At 38.4% G+C, this 22,640-nt stretch overlaps 1 protein-coding gene across 2 annotated transcripts in view; it reads left to right on the top strand.

Annotated features, from left to right (window-relative positions):
* lama2 (laminin, alpha 2) overlaps positions 1-22,640 on the top strand; it is a 222,502-nt gene that overhangs the window by 172,696 nt on the left and 27,166 nt on the right. Inside the window, exons 44-59 of one of the 2 annotated variants that reach the window (XM_074615044.1) lie at positions 954-1,092; positions 3,181-3,283; positions 4,622-4,738; positions 6,153-6,335; positions 8,500-8,654; positions 9,441-9,584; positions 13,769-13,902; positions 15,634-15,793; positions 15,878-16,002; positions 16,161-16,323; positions 17,477-17,621; positions 17,791-17,929; positions 18,678-18,689; positions 19,441-19,561; positions 21,340-21,495; positions 22,410-22,463. In XM_074615044.1, coding sequence (XP_074471145.1) covers positions 954-1,092; positions 3,181-3,283; positions 4,622-4,738; positions 6,153-6,335; positions 8,500-8,654; positions 9,441-9,584; positions 13,769-13,902; positions 15,634-15,793; positions 15,878-16,002; positions 16,161-16,323; positions 17,477-17,621; positions 17,791-17,929; positions 18,678-18,689; positions 19,441-19,561; positions 21,340-21,495; positions 22,410-22,463 — 2,050 coding nt within the window. The remainder of the gene's footprint in view (positions 1-953; positions 1,093-3,180; positions 3,284-4,621; positions 4,739-6,152; positions 6,336-8,499; positions 8,655-9,440; positions 9,585-13,768; positions 13,903-15,633; positions 15,794-15,877; positions 16,003-16,160; positions 16,324-17,476; positions 17,622-17,790; positions 17,930-18,677; positions 18,690-19,440; positions 19,562-21,339; positions 21,496-22,409; positions 22,464-22,640) is intronic. The other variant, XM_074615046.1, reaches the window with a different exon arrangement.

Below are 22,640 nucleotides of genomic sequence, written 5' to 3'. Positions count from 1 at the left end.
AGTGGAGTATGGATTTACAGGCTATTAATCCTTGATTATTTTGATAATCAATTGATCATATTTATCAAGTAGTAATTTATAATAACATTTCCCTCACAATTTAGTGTTATTTTCTTTTTAATTTATTAGGTACACAGTTAATGTATGTATTTTGTATATACCCTTTAACACCTTATTTTGGAAAAACGGACATTGTCACACACGTATCCCTTCACTAACGGCAAGTCCATCGCTTGCTCTCCCATCAGCTCGATCTGGGCTGTTTGAAAGCATTACCTTAAATGTCAGAAGGGCTATATAGTCACTATATATGGATGATCACAGAGATGCGAGTGACGGCTGGCTTGACCGCAGTGTGATGAGGTTGATCCAACCTCGCAAAAGTGAAGCGATGTGGTTCCTTGACAGTTTTTTTTATCTCAGAAAATATCAAAGCTTTTTTCTCAGAAATTTACGACTTCAATCTTGAACGTTTTTTCTCTGAATATTACACCCTTCCCAAGGCTCGCTCATTTTTTTTAACCTACAACGGCTCTAAAATACTGTCATAGGTTACAGTTTCTCAAGTGAGAAGATTTGCTTTTTTCCCTCTTTGGGCTCCTGTAACGTGCGATGGGCTTTGGTCGATTGATTAATGAGACAAAAATAGTCACAATTTAAAGACAAGAATACAGCAATAAAAGTAATAGTTATTGCCTTCCTAGAAGCAAAACTACCGTACTGTATTTGTTGTAGAGGTTTCACTGCAGAACTATTTTTAGAAAAGTACAAATCACCTTGACGATCTCTGAGTTCAACAACACATATGAGGTAATGATGGTAAATGGTGCATCCCGGGAGTGTTCTGCATTCGGGGTTTCATTACTTAACCAAATGTGTGTATAACACATCAAAATGGAAATAACAAACTGACATCCATCTCTCTCTCTTTTGTCCTCTCTCTCTCCTCGCAGTATTTTGGCTGAAGCTAAAAATCTCTCCTTCAACGCAACAGCTGCCTTCAAGGCCTACAGCAACATTAAAGCAAATGTGGATGCAGCGGAGAAAGAGGCGAAGGCAGCCAAACAGAGGGCGAGTGAAGCACTGGCGCTGGTAAGTGGACACGTATACAACACAAACACATGCACACATCTATTGTCTAAACTCAAAGCATCAATTTCTTACTTCTATTCAGAACAGCTGTTTCCTTCAGGGTTTATCCTCTAGAACCCGAGAGCCCGGTACCTCTAATTCTGAGGATTACAATGATACTTTTTTCAGCCCTCTGGGCCTTTGCATTCTGCTTTTATCTGTATAGCAAAGATCACTTTGGTCATAATGAGCCAGCCATATACGAACACCCAGAGCCGGGTTCTGCCCAAGGTTTCTATCCGTTAAAGGGGAGTTTTTTCTTGACACTAAAAAAGCATCTTGAGATAACTGTTACAATTTCAAGCTATGTATATAAATAGATTGAATTGAATATGAATATTATTCAGTATTTATTGTGTCTATAACTATTTCAATGTTTTGGGGATATTTATGTTATTTGTAAGATGGCTATATGGGAAATAAATAGTTTTTTTTAAGTAAAACTCCAACACCAAACAGCCCATATATAACCAATAAACATGACCACAACATTGGAGAGTATCTTGGAGAGTGTTGAATTGTATAATAAGTGTTATATTTTAGTGTATTTTCATTAAATTTATAGTTACAGTTGTAGTCAAAGAGTAATTGAATACATTCAGTTGCATCATTGTCTATGGGGTCTTTGTTATAATGGTGATGTTGCCTTTGAAATTGAATGAAAATTTAATTTTTTTCCTTTATTGCATCTTCATTTTAACCTTCAAGGTAAAATAGTTTAGTTTACTTAGAATTTATTCATATTTCTTAGCTTCTTACCTTTCAAAAGAGACCATATATATGCTTTTAAGCCTTATGGTTGAGGAGCTAGTCCTGATTCATTTTGGGTAGTTAGTTTAGGCGTTAGTTTAGGTTAATGAAGTATCCCATTATTTATATTATGTAATGTTTTCCCTCTTCATGGTTTCCAATACTTTCTTTATTGTACGGTTGTAAACAGAAAATATTCACGACCAACTGTACTGTCGATGTGTATATATGCTAAATGTAATCCACCTCTTATTCAGGCACTGTATACTGTAAATACCACGTACAGGCGTTCTAGCTATCCAGACCATGAAAGTGTACTCTCAGCACAAGAGCTGGTGGTGTGTGTGTGTTTGTGTGTGTCTTGCATGCAGTAACAGTAATGTAAGCTCGGGCTCCATTAGTCATGGCTGAGAGATCAAAGCGCTTCTCTGTCCCTCTTCTTCCTCTTTTTTCCCCCCCTTTCCCTCTTTCATTATCATGACCACACACACCTGAAATCTCCCGTTTCCTTCCTCTGTCCTTCTTTTATTTCTTAATTTATTCATTTTTTTCTGCTTCCCTTCTTTTCCCCCCCTGCTCTTGTTCTTGTTTCAAACACTTTTTTTTATTCATTCTCCATTTGTTTGCTTTCGTCTTCCTCGTCTTTGATTTTCTTTCCCCCCCCCCTTTTATTCTATAATAGTTTATTTCCCTTCTCTTTTCTTTTTTTAGTTTTTTTGGTCCTGTGTGCCAACATTTCACCCTTTTCTTTTCAACTCATCCTACTCGTTTGCATTTTTCACCTCTGTCTTTTTTCTTTTTTTGTTCTGTTATTCCCTTTGGCAAGAAAGAGGTAAATGGCAGAAATAGAAGGGGCTTAAAAAAGAGGCAAAGAAACAAAGAAAGAGGGGGTTGAAGGTGGAAAATGAATGTGAGGAGAAGTTAAGTCCGCTGAAAGCATTTCTTAGAATATCATTTAGCAATGCAAAGTAGTGTTGCTTTGATCTAACAGAAAGGTAGTATGCAGATTACTGCACCTTTTTATGTGTGACAAAACATATGTTTTAATGCATGTGTGGGATCTGAATTATTCTGGAAGCATTTTTTAGCAAAGGTATGTTAAGTTACAGATTTTGTACTGTTGCTCTCTCCGTGTGTGTGTGTGTGTGTGTGTGTGTGTGTGTGTGTGTGTGTGTGTGTGTGTGTGTGTGTGTGTGTGTGTGTGTGTGTGTGTGTGTGTGTGTGTGTGTGTGTGTGTGTGTGTGTGTGTGTGTGTGTGTGTGTGTGTGTGTGTGTGTGTGTGTGTGTGTGTGTGTGTAGGCTTTAGATCCAGAGGTCCCAGTAAAGGAAGCAGCTCAAGGTGCCCTTCAGAAGAGCCACAGACTGCTAAACCAAGCTAAACAACTTCAAAATGATGTCAAAGGTAACCAATGAGTGTGTGTGTATGCAATACATTGCATGTGACGGACAGTATAACAGGGATGCAAACAACTCGCTTTTCGGCAAATGCCGCTTTTTCACGTCAATTTGGGTGACTTGTGTGAATCGTCCAGATCCGAAGAGGGGTTTTTTGTGTTAAAAATGACATGGTGTGTGTGTTTGAGAGAGATAGAGAGAAGGGACGAGAAGATGGACTATTGCACGCAATGCTTCTGTAAGTTATTAATGACTTACGCCTACTCGGAATCCTGCTTTGTCACTTTTTGACCCACCCAACCGAATCCGCGATATTTTCTAGTAAGCTCACCCCGAACCTGTCCGCTGAATGTGTGTGTGCGCGCTCAGCTGAGAGGTGGTGTTCCCAACATTTATAGGCTTAATGAATGAACAGATTTTTTAATTATCTTTACATTGCACTTTCAGAAGTTGAGTTGATTTAGTCAATTCATTCACGTTTTGTTATTTTAGAGTTATTTTTGGCAAATGTTTATTTTATAAATAATTTAATTTAAGACCCAAAACACGTTCCCTCTTAAAATAACCTTGTTTATTTTCATTGAATGTGAGTGCATTTATGTCTCTAGTAAAACAATATATTAACCATTATTGTGGCATGATGGCATAAACCCAATAAATAAATATAATAGCTAAGGTCTAATGATTATTAATTACAAAAGTCCTGATTCCTGATTCCAGTCAGAAATAGGCGTAGTTTTAAGTATTAATAACTATTTACAAACTGTGTGGGCTAAAATGAACAAGAAGCCTAATTCTCCTTTATAATAATTCACTACAGTTTACAATCAGGCAGGCAAGCTCATTCAAATATGCAATAAGTAAGATCAGTGTATATGGTGGCATAGTGGCATTGGTATGTGCCAGAAGAACCAAATTTGGACTTTTACGACCCAAATATTTTTATTTTTATTGTCGTTCTTTTTCCCACTGGCTGTCTCCTCCAGATACTTGTGGAATTTCCAAAGTATTTAAGAATATAACAGAGGCCTTTGTTACATGGGTATATGATATTACGCTGTCACTTCAGGTAGCGCTCTCTTTTTTCACTATACATGTGTTTGCATTCCTGGTATAAGCAGTAAAAGGGGATAGGTAGGCTACTAATTGTTGTTTAAGGAGCTGTAGTCTATAAATTGAGATAGATTTAAGTGCTATCAATGTCACTCTTTGTGTGCATCTCTATGACTTACTGTCAGTCACTCTTCCCATTAGGGAGGTGAGGGATGTGTTTTTATTAATAGGCAACCTTGGCTTCGAATCAAACCATCATCATCATCATCATTGTTTTTGTGTGTGTGTGTAGAGAATGCCGATGGTGTGGCCGGGCTGAAGGGCAGAGTTAAAGCAGCGAGAGACAAAACCAAAGACCTGCTGAAAGCTGTCAACGGAACCATGGCAACGCTCAATGCTATCCCCAATGGTATGTCTGCACAAATACACAGTGTGTATGAGAGTGAGCGCGCGTGGGAGTGAGATAAAGAAAGAGCGGATCAATATCACTGCGCCGATAGAGGTCAGTTGCTCTGGTAAACTCGACTTGACACATGTCAGTACTCTCAGACACACAGAAATGCACTGCAGTGATAGCGAGGCCGTTGAACCACAGTGATGCACATGGCTGCGTTTGGATCAACACACAGAAAAGTGTTAAATGCAGCTACTACATTGTGTAAAATGGCATGACCCAGAGGTTAACACTGCTTATTTAATTCCAATTCAAATCCCTGTGAGTGAGTAAACACAATACCGTTACATGTCACGGTCAGATTGTGCTGGAGAATTAATGTTTTCAGTCTGATTTTCACCCAACCTGGTCACAATATCAGATGTTTGGTTAGGGCTGATGTTCAGCAATGTTTGTCCACTGATGTGATGGGTTTACAGTTTCAATCATAAACACTTTGATCCTTCAACACGCTGATCTGCATCAAACAAAGATTGGTTTTCATGGCTGGAAATCTACAGGATAAAGAGTAGGGATGTCACGAGAACCGATATTTTGGTACCAACTCGGTACGAAAATTTAAAAAAAGTCACGGTACTCGTTTTCTTCGGTACCGAGGTCATTTGGTACCGGAGCGGAAGTACTGGAGATGCGATTCTTCCGGATCTAATGGGGGCAGTATACGCAACAAGTGTTCTCATCTGCCGTGAAATGAAGGAAGAAGAAGAACGCCGTAACAGCACGGAAAAAAACAACAACACGAGACGTGAAAGATGACATCTGCTGCAGCGCTACCTCCGCCTCAACTCGTTGAGAAACCAAATAGCAAGAGTCGGGTATGGAAGTACTTTGCGTTTGAGGCGGATTTACAAGGAGTAATAATAGATTTGTGTGCCACTGTTCTGTTTTGCAATGTTAATAGACATTTCTTTTTATTTATTACTTAAAGGCTACATGCCTCTGTTTTTTGTAATGTTCAAATGTTTTAATAAAGGAGTGCGTCTTGAATTACATGGGATTTATTTTTTATTTTTTTACCGTGGTATCAAATTGGTATCGAGAATCGTGTAAATTCACTTGTACTGGCATCCACTACTAGATTTCTGGTACCGTGACATCCCTAGCACATCCAAACAGCTTCAACAGGTTCTGGATCAAAAAAGAGAGTCAATCAGAAGATGCTCTCACTGGATTCAGCACCTGTTGAAGTAAAAATACAAAATAAAACTACTAAGCTCCTTCATATCCATCATTTTGACTGTACAATATATATCATTAAAGACATCACAAAAACCCATCTATTGCTCCAAACTTATTAATGCCATGCCACTGATAAATGTGTATAATTTGTAAAGCTTTTGTGTTTCTGTTTTTTTACATTCTTTGACAGACACAGCGGCTAAGCTGGCAGCCACAAAGGTTGTAGCAGCAGACGCTAACGCCACGGCCATCGACGTCCTGGAGCGCCTCGGGGATCTAAACCTGCGACTCCATGTCCTACAGAGGAACTACAGCGAGCTGGAGGACACGGTCAACACAGCCAATCAGATGATTCAGGACCCGGAGAAAAACAGTAAAGTTCTTCACTATTGGCTGGTCACACAGTAACATAGTCTAGTAACAGTAGGAATAACTAAAAACAGCAGGGGAATCTGGTATTCTGGATATTACAGTCAACTTTTCGGGGGCTCATTTAGCATTGATTAAGACTTCCTATTTGATTTGCTAATTAGATATTTACCATTAAGGAAAAGTCTAAAGAACTAAGAACTATTACTCTGAAAAATGTTTTGCTATTGAACTGCTTTTGTGTGACAACACTGGTTTATTTCCTGTTTATACTTTACTTACTAAGCCCTAGTCCACACGTACACAGATATTTTTATAAAATGCGTTCTTCCTGTTTCGGTCTAAAAAAAAAATCCTGTACACACAAGCACGGTTTAAATAATATCTCCGTCCAGATGTAAATGCAAAAACGCAAATGAAGCGCTGTCAAGGCCAATGGGAAGGTTGGGCCACACACACACACACACACACGTAGTAGCAGTGACCTCCGTTACTCATTCTGACGCCTCTGTTACTCAATATAGTGGAAGAGTAACTGTATATTTATGGTAAATGGACTTGCTTTTATATAGTGCTTTTCTAGTCTTCCAACCACTCAAAGCACTTTACACTACATGTCAGCATTCACCCATTCACACACACATTCATACACTGATGGCAGAGGCTGCTAAGGTGCCAACTTTGCCCATTAAGATCTAATCTTAATTCTCATTCACACAGCGATGGCTATTCCTTCGGGAGCAATTTGGGGTTAAGTGTCTTGCTCAAGGACACATCGACATGTGACTCGGAGCAGCCGGGGATCGAACCGCCGACCTTCCGATTGGTGGACAACCTGCTCTACCCTCTGAGCCACAGCCGCCCTGATTTATGTGTAAACATGTAAAAAATCCCGTTAGTAAGGTTATTTGACTACGTCCGTTGTTCACAGATGTATTTATGCTGCAGTTGCACGACATGTTGCCTCATTAGTGACGCCTCACAAAGGAGATAATGGCGATCGATCTGACGTTACATGTCAAAAACTCTGTTTTCCTTGTCTACATGTCAACACTGAAAACAGAGTTTCTGAAAATCTTCACCCTGGCCGGAGTTTTACAAAAGCTCATCTTTCAGTGACCTAAAACGCCGTGTGGGTACGGACGAAAGTCCAAGAAAAAACTACTTTTACAAAAATACCTGTGTTACATGTGGACAAGGCCTTAATTTGGTGTTTTACCTCCTAAACATTCTAGTTTCACAAACAAAGTAGTAACAAAATCTTGAAAGTCAGTGCCTGTTGAAAGATTTTCTAAACTCTAAACTCTACTTTATCTTAACTGTTGACTTTTAGGAGATATGAAGTTATTGTCTCAGAGCCACATAAACTGGTGAATTCAACCAAAACCTGATATTTGTTCTCTCTGTCTCTCTTTTTTTTTTCAATCCCCACAGCCATCAGTATGTATATTTCAATTACTTTAGTATAAGCTCTTATTATTATTACAAGTGGTGCACCAATACCATGTTGTAATTACCAAATAATGATGAGAGTAATGTTACCTCCCTGCCAGCACAAATTCCTATATCCGATTTGTTGGCTTTCCCTTTGAAATAATTTGTCGGAACATTTTCAATCACCACTAAAACGCTGCATCATCAACAGCATTGTGTTAATGTGTTTGTGTTTTGGGCCAAATCAATGTCACAATGATCTGATTTCAACAACAGTATTGGAGCACCACCCATTAGTTTTATGACCATCTTTAATAGCTATACAGTAAACAGTAGTTGCTCTGCTCTGTCATGCTCTGCTCGAGCATGACAGCTCTGCACACTGCAAAGCATGGAACTCTCTTTATTATTTCTATCTCTTTTTCTTAATTTCAGTTTCAAGCCTTTACATGATGTTATAGTAAATCGTGTAAAAAATGTCCTCTTTGAATGCTGAGCTACACTAATTGTTCGGCTTTCACTGGCTTCTCCATCTTTCTCGCTCTTCCTCCACATTTCTCCTCCTCCTTTGAGTAATATCTGTGATTTCCTCAGCTGCCATCATTTGTCATCCTTTCCTTGCTCTTTCCATGCTGGCTCTCCACGCTATCTCAGCTGTAGTACACTGTAAAGTCTTAATGATAACGACTACAGTACTGTTCTGTATCACTACTGTACTTTCTCTCTCTCCACAGTCCACGCTGCCGGAGCGAAAGTAAAGGATTTAGAGGATGAAGCTGACAGGCTGCTGGAGAAGCTGCAGCCAATTAAAAAGCTGCAGGACAATTTGAGGCGTAACATCTCACAGATCAAGGAACTGATCAACCAGGCCAGGAAACAAGCTAACTCAGTAAGTTGTCAACACACTGACAAGTCCAACTGTCAGCCTGATCATACTTAAGTAGAGTTTATGTGTAGAGTTTAACGACACAATCATGTCCTCAACAACAGTTTTACAATCATTTACTTTGATTTCAAATGTAACGTATGGAGGACAAAACCTGCCAAAATCCAAAATTAACAAATAAATAAACGACTTGATAAATATATAAATAAATAAATGTGTCATTAAATGTACTAAAAATAATATAAAAAATATATGTGGGCATTAATTAATTGATAAAAAGTGACATAATTGATATTTCTGTATTGATTTGCTTCTTTATTTACCTTTGTATTAATTCCCCTATCTACATGTATATACTTTTCTTTTTTATTTTATTTATTTATTTTCTTTATTTATTTTAAATTTATTTTTAAATCTATTTATTATTATTTAATTGTGTGTATATCTTTATTATTTTGGCAGGTTCCGTCCTCCATAGTAATGGTTATAAATATCTGTAAATTCACTTTGTATTACATCGCATTGTATTATAAAGCTAGTGCTACATTTATTTTTTTTGTATTATTTATGCTGCAGTTTTGGTAACATTGCCAACATTTGAAACTTTGAAAGACACCACAGACAAGTCATCAGCAGAAACCAGAGTAACTTCAACCCAGTTTTGCATTAGTTTTGTTTCACTACTTATAAAAACAAAAACAAAAACTAGAATACAAGACGAACGCTTTGATGCAGAATTCTTTATATGAATGTTTTCTTCATGTCTCTTCTTTTTCTTCCTTATTCCAGATCAAAGTATCGGTGTCATCAGGTGGCGACTGTCTCCGTAGTTACCGCCCTGATATCAGGAAAGGGAGGTACAACACCATCATCCTCAACGTTAAAACTACCACACCTGATAACCTGCTCTTCTACCTGGGGTCAGCCAAATATGTAAGTATACGGTTTACTATGTATATAGCAAAAATTTGCACAAAAACTCTACAGTAGTAGACACACCATGTCCTTTCAATTATAGTGTATGCTCATTCTCATTGATGAACCAGAGCAGCAACATGACGAGAGGTTTAACGTAATCTTAAACCACAAATCAACTTCTTTTGTTACATCTGACCAAAATATCAAATCTATACTGAGTCAGATCAGTCTCAATATTAATGAATGCACACAGGAGATTCACAAATGTATTTTGTGATTTATATATAAATTACTCTCCACAAAAATATTTTTCAATGCACACAAAAAATTGTTGTTGTAAAAAAAAGTTTTTTACAGTTTCCATGTTCATCTTGTGCATAACGTAAATCATACCCTTATGGAGACACGCTCATGTGATTGGCTGAAAAAGAGGGAGACATCTGATTGGCTACAGCGAGCGACGTCAGGAGAGTCTCAAAAAAACCACACACAAATGCAGTGAATTTATGAATGTAACAACATCCAAATATGTTTTTGATGAAAATTGAAAATACTTTTAAATACATATATTTGTAGATTTCTATTACATTTATTTTAAACAAGAAATATTTGTGTACGCATCAGAAATATATTTGTGAAACTTGTTTTTTTATATGTTATATATTTTTTATATTTATATTTTGTGGAGAGAATCATTTATATATAAATCACAAAGTACATTTGTGAATCCTTCTATGTGCATTCATTAATATTGAGACTGATCTGACTCCATAAAAATGTTGTCACAAGGCAGGGGACTGTCACGAGTCGGTCCTCACAAATATAGACAACCCCATTACCAAAAACAGTTTTCTTAACCGTGATTTATCATGCATGTACAGTAGAGACCTGAAGGTATCAATCAGGATTGTATTTGCACCAGAACAATGTATTACTGTATATTAACACTCATTAAGTCTGTTTGGGTAACTAATCCGTCTTTATGGCTCTGAGGGAGAAAACAATGGTCAAACTTTGTCCTTATATGGCTCTGGTATTATTACTAACAAAACAGAAAATACAGTTGACACGTTCACATTTTTTAAATGTTTCATATTAAAGCATTAATCATATTTAATACAGTGTTGAGGGGCTGTATATTGTGTAGCATTTATCATACTTGAAAAATGCCTGTGTTCCAAAAGTGTATGTATGAATACACACAGACACAGACGTACAGTATATATGCACAGAAAGAAGCACACACTTGTTCCTTTCGCTCAGCCACACACACACACACACACACACACACACACACACACACACACACACACACATACACTCCCAGAGTGATTTGTTTAATAGGAGAATAATTAATACTTCTTGACACACACTCACTAACACCCCTATAAGCATAGCACGCTGCTGTTTTAAGGTACCACTGATAATCCCTAAGTGTGCATATGTGTGCGCTATTAAGTATAGGTGTGTGAGTGTGTGTTCATGCATATATGTGTGTGTGTGTGTTAAGGAGCAACAGCAATTAACAACAAGTGTATGTTGCTATCTGCTTTAGCCTGATTTCCCCTGAGAAATCACTGCTTTGCTTCATCTGACTGGGATGTCTTGAACGCGCATGCACGAGTGTGTGTTAGTGTGTGTGTCTCACTAATATTCTCTAATAGTGAAGAATTCAGTATGAATAGTAATGCTCTGTTTGTGTGTGTGTGTGTGTGTGTGTGTGTGTGTGTGTGTGCGCGCACCTCTACCATTTCACTAATAGCGTGCGATGCTAGCTGAATAATAACGACGCTGCCCTGTGATCTGTGCTAATGAATAATCGCCATTACCCTGGAGAGACTAGAAAGATAAGTGTGTGTAGTTAGGTGTGTGTTTGTGTGTGTCATTTGTGTCTTCAAATGTGACTCCTTAATAATCTCTAATTGTGCATAATACTATATGAATAATAATGCTGTGTGTGTGTGTGTGTGTGTGTGTGAGAGTGAGTGTGTGTGTACTTCAGAGACAGCATCCAGATGAGAGCATATGCTCAAAATTCTCTTATTAATTTTTTTGGCTCATACATAAGTAATACGATCATTAATCAAAATACAGCAGGATCCTGTGAAAATCCACTTATAGAGACAGATGGAGAAAACTTGAGCCTTTGTACCCTCAGAATAGACCGGAGCTGGGTGTGAAGTCGCTCCACCGTTCACTCATTCTCTATTCCCTACATGATAAATACTCTATAGGGCTCTCTGTAGTAAGTCATAAATTGAGATTTTGGATACTTATTAATCATCATCTTTTCGCATCAGCGCCAACAGTGTTGCATAACTCCTGTGTTCTCTCATCTCTGGAGCAAAAGCAAAGTGTTTCATTACAATTTTCAACAACAAAAACACAACTTTTTATTGCATTATTTGACTTAAATGTTCCCCAGTTCATTCTTTGATTAGCTGGATAAACACTGTATTCACGCCTGCTGGCCAGAGGTGTATCTGATGACCTCTAGGGAGGTCTGATGATCAGTATGCAGATCTTGCCTGGCTTAAAACCTAAACACGACCTGTTTTATCTGCTGTCTGATTACAGTGCAGTCATTCACTGTATAATTCATAATAATTAACACGCATTGTGCGTGTTAATTATTATTAGAAATGTATTAAATCAGGATAAACCCTTTGAGATGTTTCATCTTGTTCCCAAACAAATGCTCACAAAACAAATGGAAAACAGAACAATACAAGACACAATGTTATATAACACAACAATGACAAAACAAACAACAAATAAACAATGAAAGAGAAAAAAAGAAAAGCATACAACCAACACACTCAAACGAACAATAAGCAATCTCTAAATAGAGAGAAGAACAGTGGTGGCAATACTGAAAACCTTGGCAATCTGTTTTAAGATGAGAAAACAAAACACTTTTAAAGAGGACCTATTAAGGTTTTGTGCTTTTTTCCCCCTTCCCTTTAGTGTGTTATATAGTTTTTTCTGAATGTAAAAGTTCTACAAAGTTACAAAGCCCAAAGTCCACGCCAAAGGGAGTAAACACTGCTCCCGAACTGCCTGAAACGCCTTGCTTGAAGTCCCGCCTTTTTTCCGTAATGTGGTGATGTCACTAAGTAACACATTTGCATAATACCTGCCTAGCAGCTAGATTGCCAAGCCCTCCAACAAAGCTGGTTAGAGTGGAGCTGGAGCGGAGTCCGAAGAGTTTGATTTGGTAACCCGATTCGACTGTTATCAGGCCATTAAATAGGTATTATCAGACACTATAAGCCGCATAGATGTGCGTCAATAGGGGCCTACTACGCCTACTACGTTGTAAAAGTGAAAGTGAAACTTAAAAGCAACACATTCTAACACGTAAAACTGAATGAAATGTCACTTTTTGAACACAAACAAAAAGGCTTCTTTAGGTTTAGGCAACAAAACTACAACTTCTTTAGGTTTACACAAAAAAAACACTTAGTTTAAGTTCAGGGAAAAACATTGTGTTTTATAACTACGAACATTTAAACATTAAAGCATGTAAACATGTTCTAGTAGAAACCCAAAATACAAGTATGCACCTGAAAATGAGCATAATAGGTTTTCTTTAAATAATTGAAATGATGACAGAGAACGGACATTTAAAGGTAACTTATTCTAATCAGATTTGGCTGACACTGAAGGGGCTTGGAGGAAACTAAATTAAACTTGTGGGTTGTGGGCAAATCCACTTCTACCAAAACTACTTTCACCAGCTTATAACTTCCCTGATTTTACACTTGTATGATGCAGTGTTTTTGGACCTTGACCGATACTTGGGACTTAAAGTCAGGACATTTAATCTGTCTCTTGTGAGAACTTTAAGGCAATGCAACACTATAACCTGGAGTATCTATTTAATACATGTGCAGAAAACCCACCCCAGACATAACAGATATACGGTATGTCTGTATATACCTTGTGATGGCCAATTACATGTTTAACTAAAATAATGTGGTTTAAAATTGGCGGATAGAGTACACCGAACCTAGATAACACAGCCTGTATTTCTTCTTGCGTCTTTATTTCTCTCTCTCTCCTCCTCTCTCCTTCCTTTCTCTCTTCATTCCCTTGTTGACATGATGACTTATCACGAGCAATAAAGTGCACAATGCCATATTTCAAAAAACAGATTATGTGCAGTACATTCAGCATATGTCTTCTTTGTGTCTCAGGTTGATTTCCTTGCCTTAGAGATGCGTAAGGGGAAGGTGAATTTCCTCTGGGACGTGGGTTCAGGTGTGGGGAGGGTCGAGTATCCTCATCACACCATTCATGATGGGAACTGGCACAGAATAGAGGCGTCTCGGTAAGAAGTTCACACACACACACACACATACAGTACATGCTTTTTTTCTCTGACATATACAGTGTTGCTCATACAAGCTGGCTTTTAAAGCCTACGCTGATGTTGGCTACAGCACAAAGAACAGTCTCATCTTACGTTTCACCTTGGAAATGTTGAGGAGCATAATGATGATACACTGCTCATGCACTCACATTATATTCAGACATACATACATATGCATGACATGCACCCACATACTGAACTCACAATGTTAGAAAGGAGACCCATTGTAGAGCGGATACATGCACTTACATGCAAATGTATATCACATAATGTATTTCAAGGTCCCACTTTATGATAAACACGAGCAACCTATTAGTAAGATGCAGAGACGCAGTATTTATATTATTTATTTCTGTTTAAGTCCAAAACAAAACTCAGTGATTCAAATTAGATTTTTAAAAAGACTTTTGCATTGCAAACTCTCCAAACTTGAAACATTTATTGATATTATTGCTTTTTCTTTATTATTTTGAGCTTTTAAAACCGCTCTTTTGTATTTTCTTTTGGCTCTCTATTACTTGAATATACATGTAGTTCATACCTGAGATGCAAAAAGAAACCTTGAGATACAGTACAATATTGTTAATGTGAAGAATTAATATACATTTTAACAATTACATTTTATAAATGGGGAAAAAAAGAAAGTTGATTTGACATTAGAGCTGCAACGATTAATCGATTAGTTGTCAACTATTAAATTAATCACCAACTATTTTTGATAATCAATATATGATAATTTTTTAAGAAAATAAAAGCAAAATGTTCTGATTCCAGCTTCTTAAATGTGAATATTTTCTGGTTTCTTTACTCCTCTATGACAGTAAACTGAATATTTTTGAGTTGTGGACAAAACAAGACATTTGAGGACGTCATCTTGGGCTTTGGGAAACACTGATCGACATTTTTCTGAGATTTTTAGACATTTTATAGAGCAACAACTAATCGATAAATCTGGAAAATAATCGACAATGAAAATCGTTATTTGCAGCCCTATTGGACATGTTGCATACTTTTTACTTTGCTAGTGTATCATGTTGTGTCACTGATGTTCAATATCAAATATTTCATAAAAAAGGACTGATATATTCGCCTAACCTTCACTGATCTAACCAACAGCAACCAATGGTGTCAGCAAACGTAACCCAACAACCACACAACATCACATCATTCATGCTGCATGTTGTTTCACTTGGGAAATCAGGAGTTTGCAGCCTTGACAGATGTGTAGCACATCATTACATAGATACAGTGTAATCTAGTAGATCTAATTTTTCTCTGTGAAAGCCAAAGTGGCGCTCTATACACACAACATCCAACACAAGACCCATCCGACACCAAGCAGATGTCCCACCTGCGCCATGCATTACCATCCGAGAGATTTCCCAAATGTGTTTTCCAACGGGATCACACAGACTATAAGTCTTAGAAATGTCCCCCTACTCGACACAGAAACGCTGCTCCTGCTTTGAAAACAAACTCCCAAGGTGGGAGATTAATTTCACTTTACAGCTCAGAGGTTCCACTGCTACAAACTGGTTCCTCTACGTGTTTCTATCATTCATCTTTAGCACCAAGAGTCCATAAAAACTGATTCCAAGTGGCTCCAACATCTTCAGTCATCGTGAATGTCTTCCAGGGAACAAAATAACATCAAACCCACTCTCTGTTTCTCCTTCTCTCTGTCTCCAGTAATGGGTTGAATGGCACCATATCAGTGTATCCTCTGGAAGGCTCTATGGCTGGTATGATGCCGACCCCGGCCAGTGCCAACTCGCCCACGGCCTACACCATCTTGGACGTGGACCAGAACGCCTACCTGTATGTAGGAGGAATACTCGGCACTGTCAAGGTAGCTGACTGTTTGTCTGCGTGTAACAAAATCAAGAAAGCTCTCTGTCTTTTTTCTCATTATTTTCCTCCTTCTATCTTATAGAAAGCCGATGCAGTAAGAACAACAACGTTCACAGGCTGCATGGGGGAGACCTTCCTGGACGGTAAACCTATTGGACTGTGGAACTACAGAGAGAGACAGGGAGACTGTAAAGGATGTGTTGTCAGGTATACAAACACTTACTCACACGGTTTTCATATATTTTTTATATATCTTTTAATATTCAAGAGACCACTTCATCATCTTTGCAATTTCTTTTTGACAGTTGGATGGGAAACAAAGCGATAGTAAAATTGGACTATTTCTTATCTGTTATTTTTTTTAGCCCCCAGCGTTCAGACGGCGAGGGGATAGTTCAGCTGGATGGTGAGGGCTACTCCGCAGTGGGACGACCCACCAGGTGGAACCCCAACATTTCCACCGTGACCTTTAAGTTCCGCACATTTTCCTCCGAGTCCCTGCTCATGTATCTGGCTACTGAAGATATGGTATGTATGCAACAAAGTGAGAGGGAATGAAACCCAAGTGATTATAACTCATGTAAATATCAGGATTCATAGCCAGGACAAACTTTTGCTTTGCTTGCATAATAAAATATTTTACAGGTACCATCCTTACTCAGACTGACGTAGAATCAATAATAATAAAATGTCTATAAATAGATTCTGCATTCATATGCAGAAACGGGCAATAACGTTGGAGCAGGCTTTGGTTGAATGCAGGTAAACCGTCCGTGTGGAGAGCAAAAGAGGCGGAACCCACCGGCAGGGTCTGAAATTAGCACTCACCAAATGTGGGTAAATTGTTGGCTCTGGCAGGTAAAATCGTCAGGCCATCCACCACTTTGGCGGACAGAGAAACGCAAGCGATGGGAATCGAGGATCAGTCCCCGTTGAGAACCGGTTCCCAGTTGTCCGATTCCATGGCATATCATGCCTCTGTGACTATTGATTCCTCTTCGGTGTTTTCCAACAGTTACTCATTCAGAATGACTCATACTCACGCTGTATCATGTTTCAGTTTGGCAGAGAGAGAAAAAAGCAAAAGCATGGCGCTATTACTACTAAACCTGAGGAAATTCACTCTATTATTTCTTTGATAATGCTACATTGTGAACAACAAATCCGTGTTAAAATCAACAGGAAGAGAGCTAGTTAACGTTACAACGGTACGGTACACGTCGTCTCTCCATCTCCAACTCCAGTCTCGCGTCTCAAGTTTCTAATAACACTGTAAACAATGAGCAGCGCACGGAAAAGGAAGTCTTGGCCTGGATATCCGCTGGCTACACCAGAACACCAGAAGTATAGCCCCTTGCCCCCAGAGGCTTATCTGTTGTCATATCAGTCTCATTTTTGAACAACAAAAAGTACAATAAACAATACACAATCAGGTTTAGAAAGTTAAGACACTGCATACTGATGTGTTCTTTTAAGAGCAATGCTCAGAATGTGCTTTTTTAATGTGAAATCCAGTTTTAGTACCCATATTTATATTTAACCACCTCTTCAGCCGGTTGGGTAATAAAACCTTTTAACCTCTGGGATAAACATATAAAACAACCTTTTGCTGCAGAACACTGTTATTGGATTTTAAATGTCAGTACCTGACAACACTTCTCCCTCCCTGCTGTCTCTATAGAAGGACTTTATGTCCCTGGAGCTGTCAGAGGGCAAGGTGAAGGTGAACTTTGACCTTGGATCAGGAGTGGGCAGCGAATTATCAGCTAGCCGCCACAATGATGGACGCTGGAAATCCCTCACCATGTCACGGAACAAGAAACAAGGTAAGCACAACAACAACAACATTGGACGAAAACAGTATAAATGAGATTTGATCATCTGAAATAAACCAAATTAGACTAAACTGCGAATACAAAATGCTTGAGTTTCAAAGTATATTCTCTCCGTCTGCCTGTTCTGTTGTTATTTATGTCTCTTTAACTGTTTACAAAGCCACGGTGACCGTAGTGGACATCGACAGCGGTGCCGAGGAGAAGATACTCACCACATCTCAAGGTTCAGCTACTGGTCTGAACCTCAGGGAGCACCAGAAAATCTATTTTGGAGGGCTGCCTACCATTGGAAACTACAGGTACACACACACAGTAGTAACACATTCATGTGCACATTTAAACACTCACATATACAGTACATGTCTTTATTGTAAAGCAGGCCATGATATGTAATGTATTTTTGATATATTTCCTTTCATTCAAAGTGAAAGTAGGATCGTTAATTTTTTGAAGATATGTAGATGTATTAAGTCTTTCTAATTCATATGTGATGACATTTTAAAATTTTTTTCACAATATAAAACACATTTGGAAATTTCATTGCTGTAAAATTAAACTGCTGAGGCTGTTTTTCAGTTTTAAGGTCTTTACACACTGGCGGCATTTTTCTTTTTCATGCGATAAATTTGTGCGTCAATATATTTTTTCGAACTGTTGTTTTTGTCATAAGTACTTTCACGCAGAATATTACGCGGTGATAAAGCGGCCTAATTGTTTTCCGCAACGAGGTTGATTTTCTGAGCTTTTGCACCACGAATAAAGGCATCAATCAATCATGTTGTGCGGAACTGGTTGAATTGTACCTATGAAACAACAACACAGAGGCTCCATAGTATGAACCAAAGTCTATATATATAAAGATGGAAGGACGCATATCCATTTCCTCCCACTGTACAGAAGTGAAGCCAAAATATACTGGATAATGGAGCTGCCATCTTGAGATTTTGACGTATTTTGGAGCCAAATTGACAAGTTTAGTTGAGTCATTAGTTGAAACTGTGTTTGTGACGTGTGCTAATGTTTTAATATCATGTTTTGTCTTAACAGCATGACAGCCAGGTAAATAAATAAATAAACACATCTCATAATCAGACAGTACATGTATAGTACATGTTATTGTATATTTCCCTCTGCATGAGGCTAGCCATGCTGATGACGCTGTACAGCCCACAGTGAATGTGTATGTGTGTTTGTATCTTGGCTGGCCCCCCCGAGGGCTCCCGCTCCACCACACGGCGGCTGGAAATCACTTCCTCTGTCCTTTTTATTAATCTGAATGTGACGTTTGTCTGTTCAGCAACATTTAAGGTGGAATTTCTCACATTTATGACTCTGCCTTACAGGCTTCATCGGCATAATCATATTCAAATTGTGTTTTAGATGCGAATCAAAGTGTCTCCACCAATTTTTTTTTGTGGCTTTACAAGCAACAGTTTTTGCTGAGCTACAAAAATAATTCACTGAAAACAATTAGAAAGGTGCATTATGCTGCTAATAACATGTTCAGTGTGATCACAGCACAAGATTATCTGTTTTCCTTCCCTCTTTAATAATACTGCCACCTGGACAATACACAAAAATCAATTATGCTAATATAATATAATAAAATCCTGCTTTATTAATATGGACAAACGTCATATTCACATTATTCTTGTTGTTGACATCCAACCGTCACTCTGCTTCTGGATACATGATGCAATAGCTTCACTGCTGCAGTAATTCAGCTTTTTTTTTTAATTATATTACACTGCTGAGAGAAGGTTCGACATTTCTTCTGCTGTCTATTAAAACTATTATTATTTCTTTACAGGTCAGAGGTCACTCTGAAGCGGTATGCTGGCTGTCTTCGGGAGATTGAGGTCTCCAGGACTCCGTATAATCTCCTCAGCAGTTCAGATTATACCGGGGTCACTAAAGGATGTAATGCAGAGGTAAAGCAGTATATTAAAACTCTCAAGACACTCAGATTATATTACAGAGATATGACTGTCTACTTACGTTTATTACTTACTGAAGATACGCTATAAAATTCCTTTAGTGTTTCTCACTAGTTCATATTTTAATGGAGTTAGTAGAGCATGTAACAATCTGTTGAGTACTATCTGTACTGTATTTGCAGAATACACTAAAAACCCTCTCTGTATAATAGTGTTAAGATTATCTACTCTACTCTAGTGTTACGTTCTGCTATTTTAAGTGATTTATCATCAGCAATATGTTTCTTTTATACATTGCGTCAGGAAGTAAAAGTGTCCTTCTGTAAAACATAGAGTGAAAGTCAGAAATGTAATGATCAGTTCGAACTATTTAATGGCTTTTTCTCTTTCCATGTACGCAACAATCCTAACACACGAACACTTCTTCAACAACCTTTTTATGTTTGCGCCATTCATGCGCGGTTACACAAACACACATGCATTGTACCTACGTCGGAGATTTTAAAGCAACGCAAGACCTTCATTCACCGTGATTTCTATACACTAGTGCCATTCATTCGTACACACATGCAGCCATGCTCGTGGAGTGTATAAAGACTGTATGGAGGATTATAAAGGCCCAGGGTTGAGTGGATGGAGAGTGAAGGTCTTTCTCTTGCTCTTATCTGTCACCTTTTCTTCCTTCACCAACAACTCTGCTACAAAGATGAGCGTTTCTGTGTGTATGTTTGTATGTGTGAGTATTTCCACTTTGCAACCACAGTCAAAGTAGTGAGAAGTGGATGATGGCACATTTGGTAGTTTTTGTAATTGTGTCTAAATGTTGTCTTTTGTTAAAGTAAAGCCTTGACTTAAAGGGCAACTTGTGCATTTTTCAACCTGGACTCTATTTTCCATATTTTTGTGTCTAAATGATTAATAGGGACAACAATTCCTGATATTGGTCCAGTATTGAGGGAGAGCGCTGCAGACGGCGGCCGCTCACAGGCTGCAATATGGTGCTATCGGGGCAAGCTGGCTTGTTTTTGCCATGACAGGCTCTGACTGTTATTATAAGCGTCTGATATTATGGAAAGAGTCTCGCTCAAGGAGAAGTCTGAAATCTGGCGAGGTGACGTGTTGCCGGAAGACAACGGTGGAATAGTGGAATACATCCCTGGTGGACACACTGCGAGTGGCAGCCGGACAGAGTTTGTTGTGTTGGAGTACAAAAAGCGTAGCTTAGTGTTCCCTAAAAGACTTTCAATGTCACGGCTGAATATTTAGATGATTTCCACAATGTGACAAGCTCTTTGAAATCGATTGCCGTACAAATTTGTTTGAGCCAGAGTATACGGATATTCAGATTTCACACAACGAGACTTCTCATTGAGCGGAACTTGGATACATTAACAAACAGACCAAATCAAGACAAAGGTAAGAAAATCGTTTTATTTCTCTGTAGGGACCTTTCCATAATGCTGTCTGACACTTATAATAACAGTCTGAGGCTGTCAAAAACAAGTACTTTTAGGGAACGTAACGTTACATTTATGCTGCTCACTTGCCCTCGCAACTCGTTTAGTGGCCTTATTTCTCAAAACTGGACCAATTTTGTCCCCATCGGTCACTTAGACACAAAAACATGTGAAAAAAGGGTCCAGGTTGAAAAATTCACATAATTTTGATTTTCTAAACTTATTTTTTTCACAACTTTTGTTTTTCAAATCCTTTAACAATTCGTCTACTCTCTGCTGTATACTAAAATACGTGTAATTCTCTCCGTCTCACAGAACCTGTACACCGTCAGTTTCTCTAAGCCGGGATACATGGAGCTGGGTGGTCTGTCGCTGGCAGCCGGCACAGAGATCAGCCTGTCGTTCAGCACGCTGGCAGACACCGGGACCATACTGCTGGCTGTAGGCGGAGCTTCACCAATCGGCCAGCAGGTTCGTAATCAATTATTTTGTTCATTTAAGCTGTGACTTACTTAACGTAGCGCTTTATTTTACATGTCCATGATTTCCTAATAATTTCTAGGAAATTTCCTGCAATGAGATTTGTGATTTGGTATTCATTTTATGGAAAATAGGAATTTCCTTGAAAGAAGAATTACAAATTTTCTCTGGTTGGCTTACCATGATATTCTTACCTTAAACCTAACTAATCTCACTCCTCATGCCTAAACCTAACCAAGGCATTCAATGTAATGTGCCTCTGTTTATTCCAAGGAGAGTTTGTATTTTCGGACCAATAGGCTTTCGAAATAATGGGCAGTCCCCTTTGTTTGTACGTTCAGCTGCACTGACAAAAAGACCCTCTGGGTCTGAGTACAGAGAATTAATTGAAACTGATTAATTGGAAGTGTACAAAATTAACACTTTTTCTATTTTCCATATAATTAGTGCCAAATTACTTAGTTCTTTCTAGGAAACATCTTTGAAATCATTAAGAAGATATTCAAACCCCTGAAACAAAGAATTACCAAATTAATATACTCAAAAAAGTGAGTGCGCGGACTAAATCAGCATCACTTTTGAGGGTGTTGCTGATGTACTTGGTTTCCCACAATGCAATGCACAAAGGAAATGGAGGAGCTACACTGCTACAAACAACTGACAAAATGTGTAATATTAACAGCAGACCTCCGGCATAGAGAGACATCAGACAGGGGCAGTTTGGCTCCTATAGTAACCCAAACTCAGTTTCTCCTTGATGGGTATTTTCTATTAAACTTCCCAAGAAAACACACAGTTACATATCAATTCCTTTTGTAGCAAAGTATCAGAAAACTTAGGGACCCCTAAAACAAAGCGTTAATTCGTTCATTCTCCCATTTTTCTGTCCCATCTTTCCACCACAGGCCCGAAACGCCAACCTCCTCAACACCAAGAGGAGACGCAGACAGTCTGGAGAGGTGGGTTCAACACATGGACACACTCATACACACCCAAACACTGAACCCCTCTCTCTAAGTGAATGATGTTTTCATAAGTGCATATTAATGAGATTTGCATTTTTTGGCAACTGGGCTAATTGGATTGTCTTTTATCCAAAACACACACACACACACACACACACACACACACACACA

Source organism: Sebastes fasciatus, chromosome 18 (assembly GCF_043250625.1).
Source record: "Sebastes fasciatus isolate fSebFas1 chromosome 18, fSebFas1.pri, whole genome shotgun sequence".
NCBI classification, from domain to species: domain Eukaryota; kingdom Metazoa; phylum Chordata; class Actinopteri; order Perciformes; family Sebastidae; genus Sebastes; species Sebastes fasciatus.
Note: the sequence above shows the minus strand (reverse complement) of the source record. Positions and strands in the feature narration are given on the sequence as shown.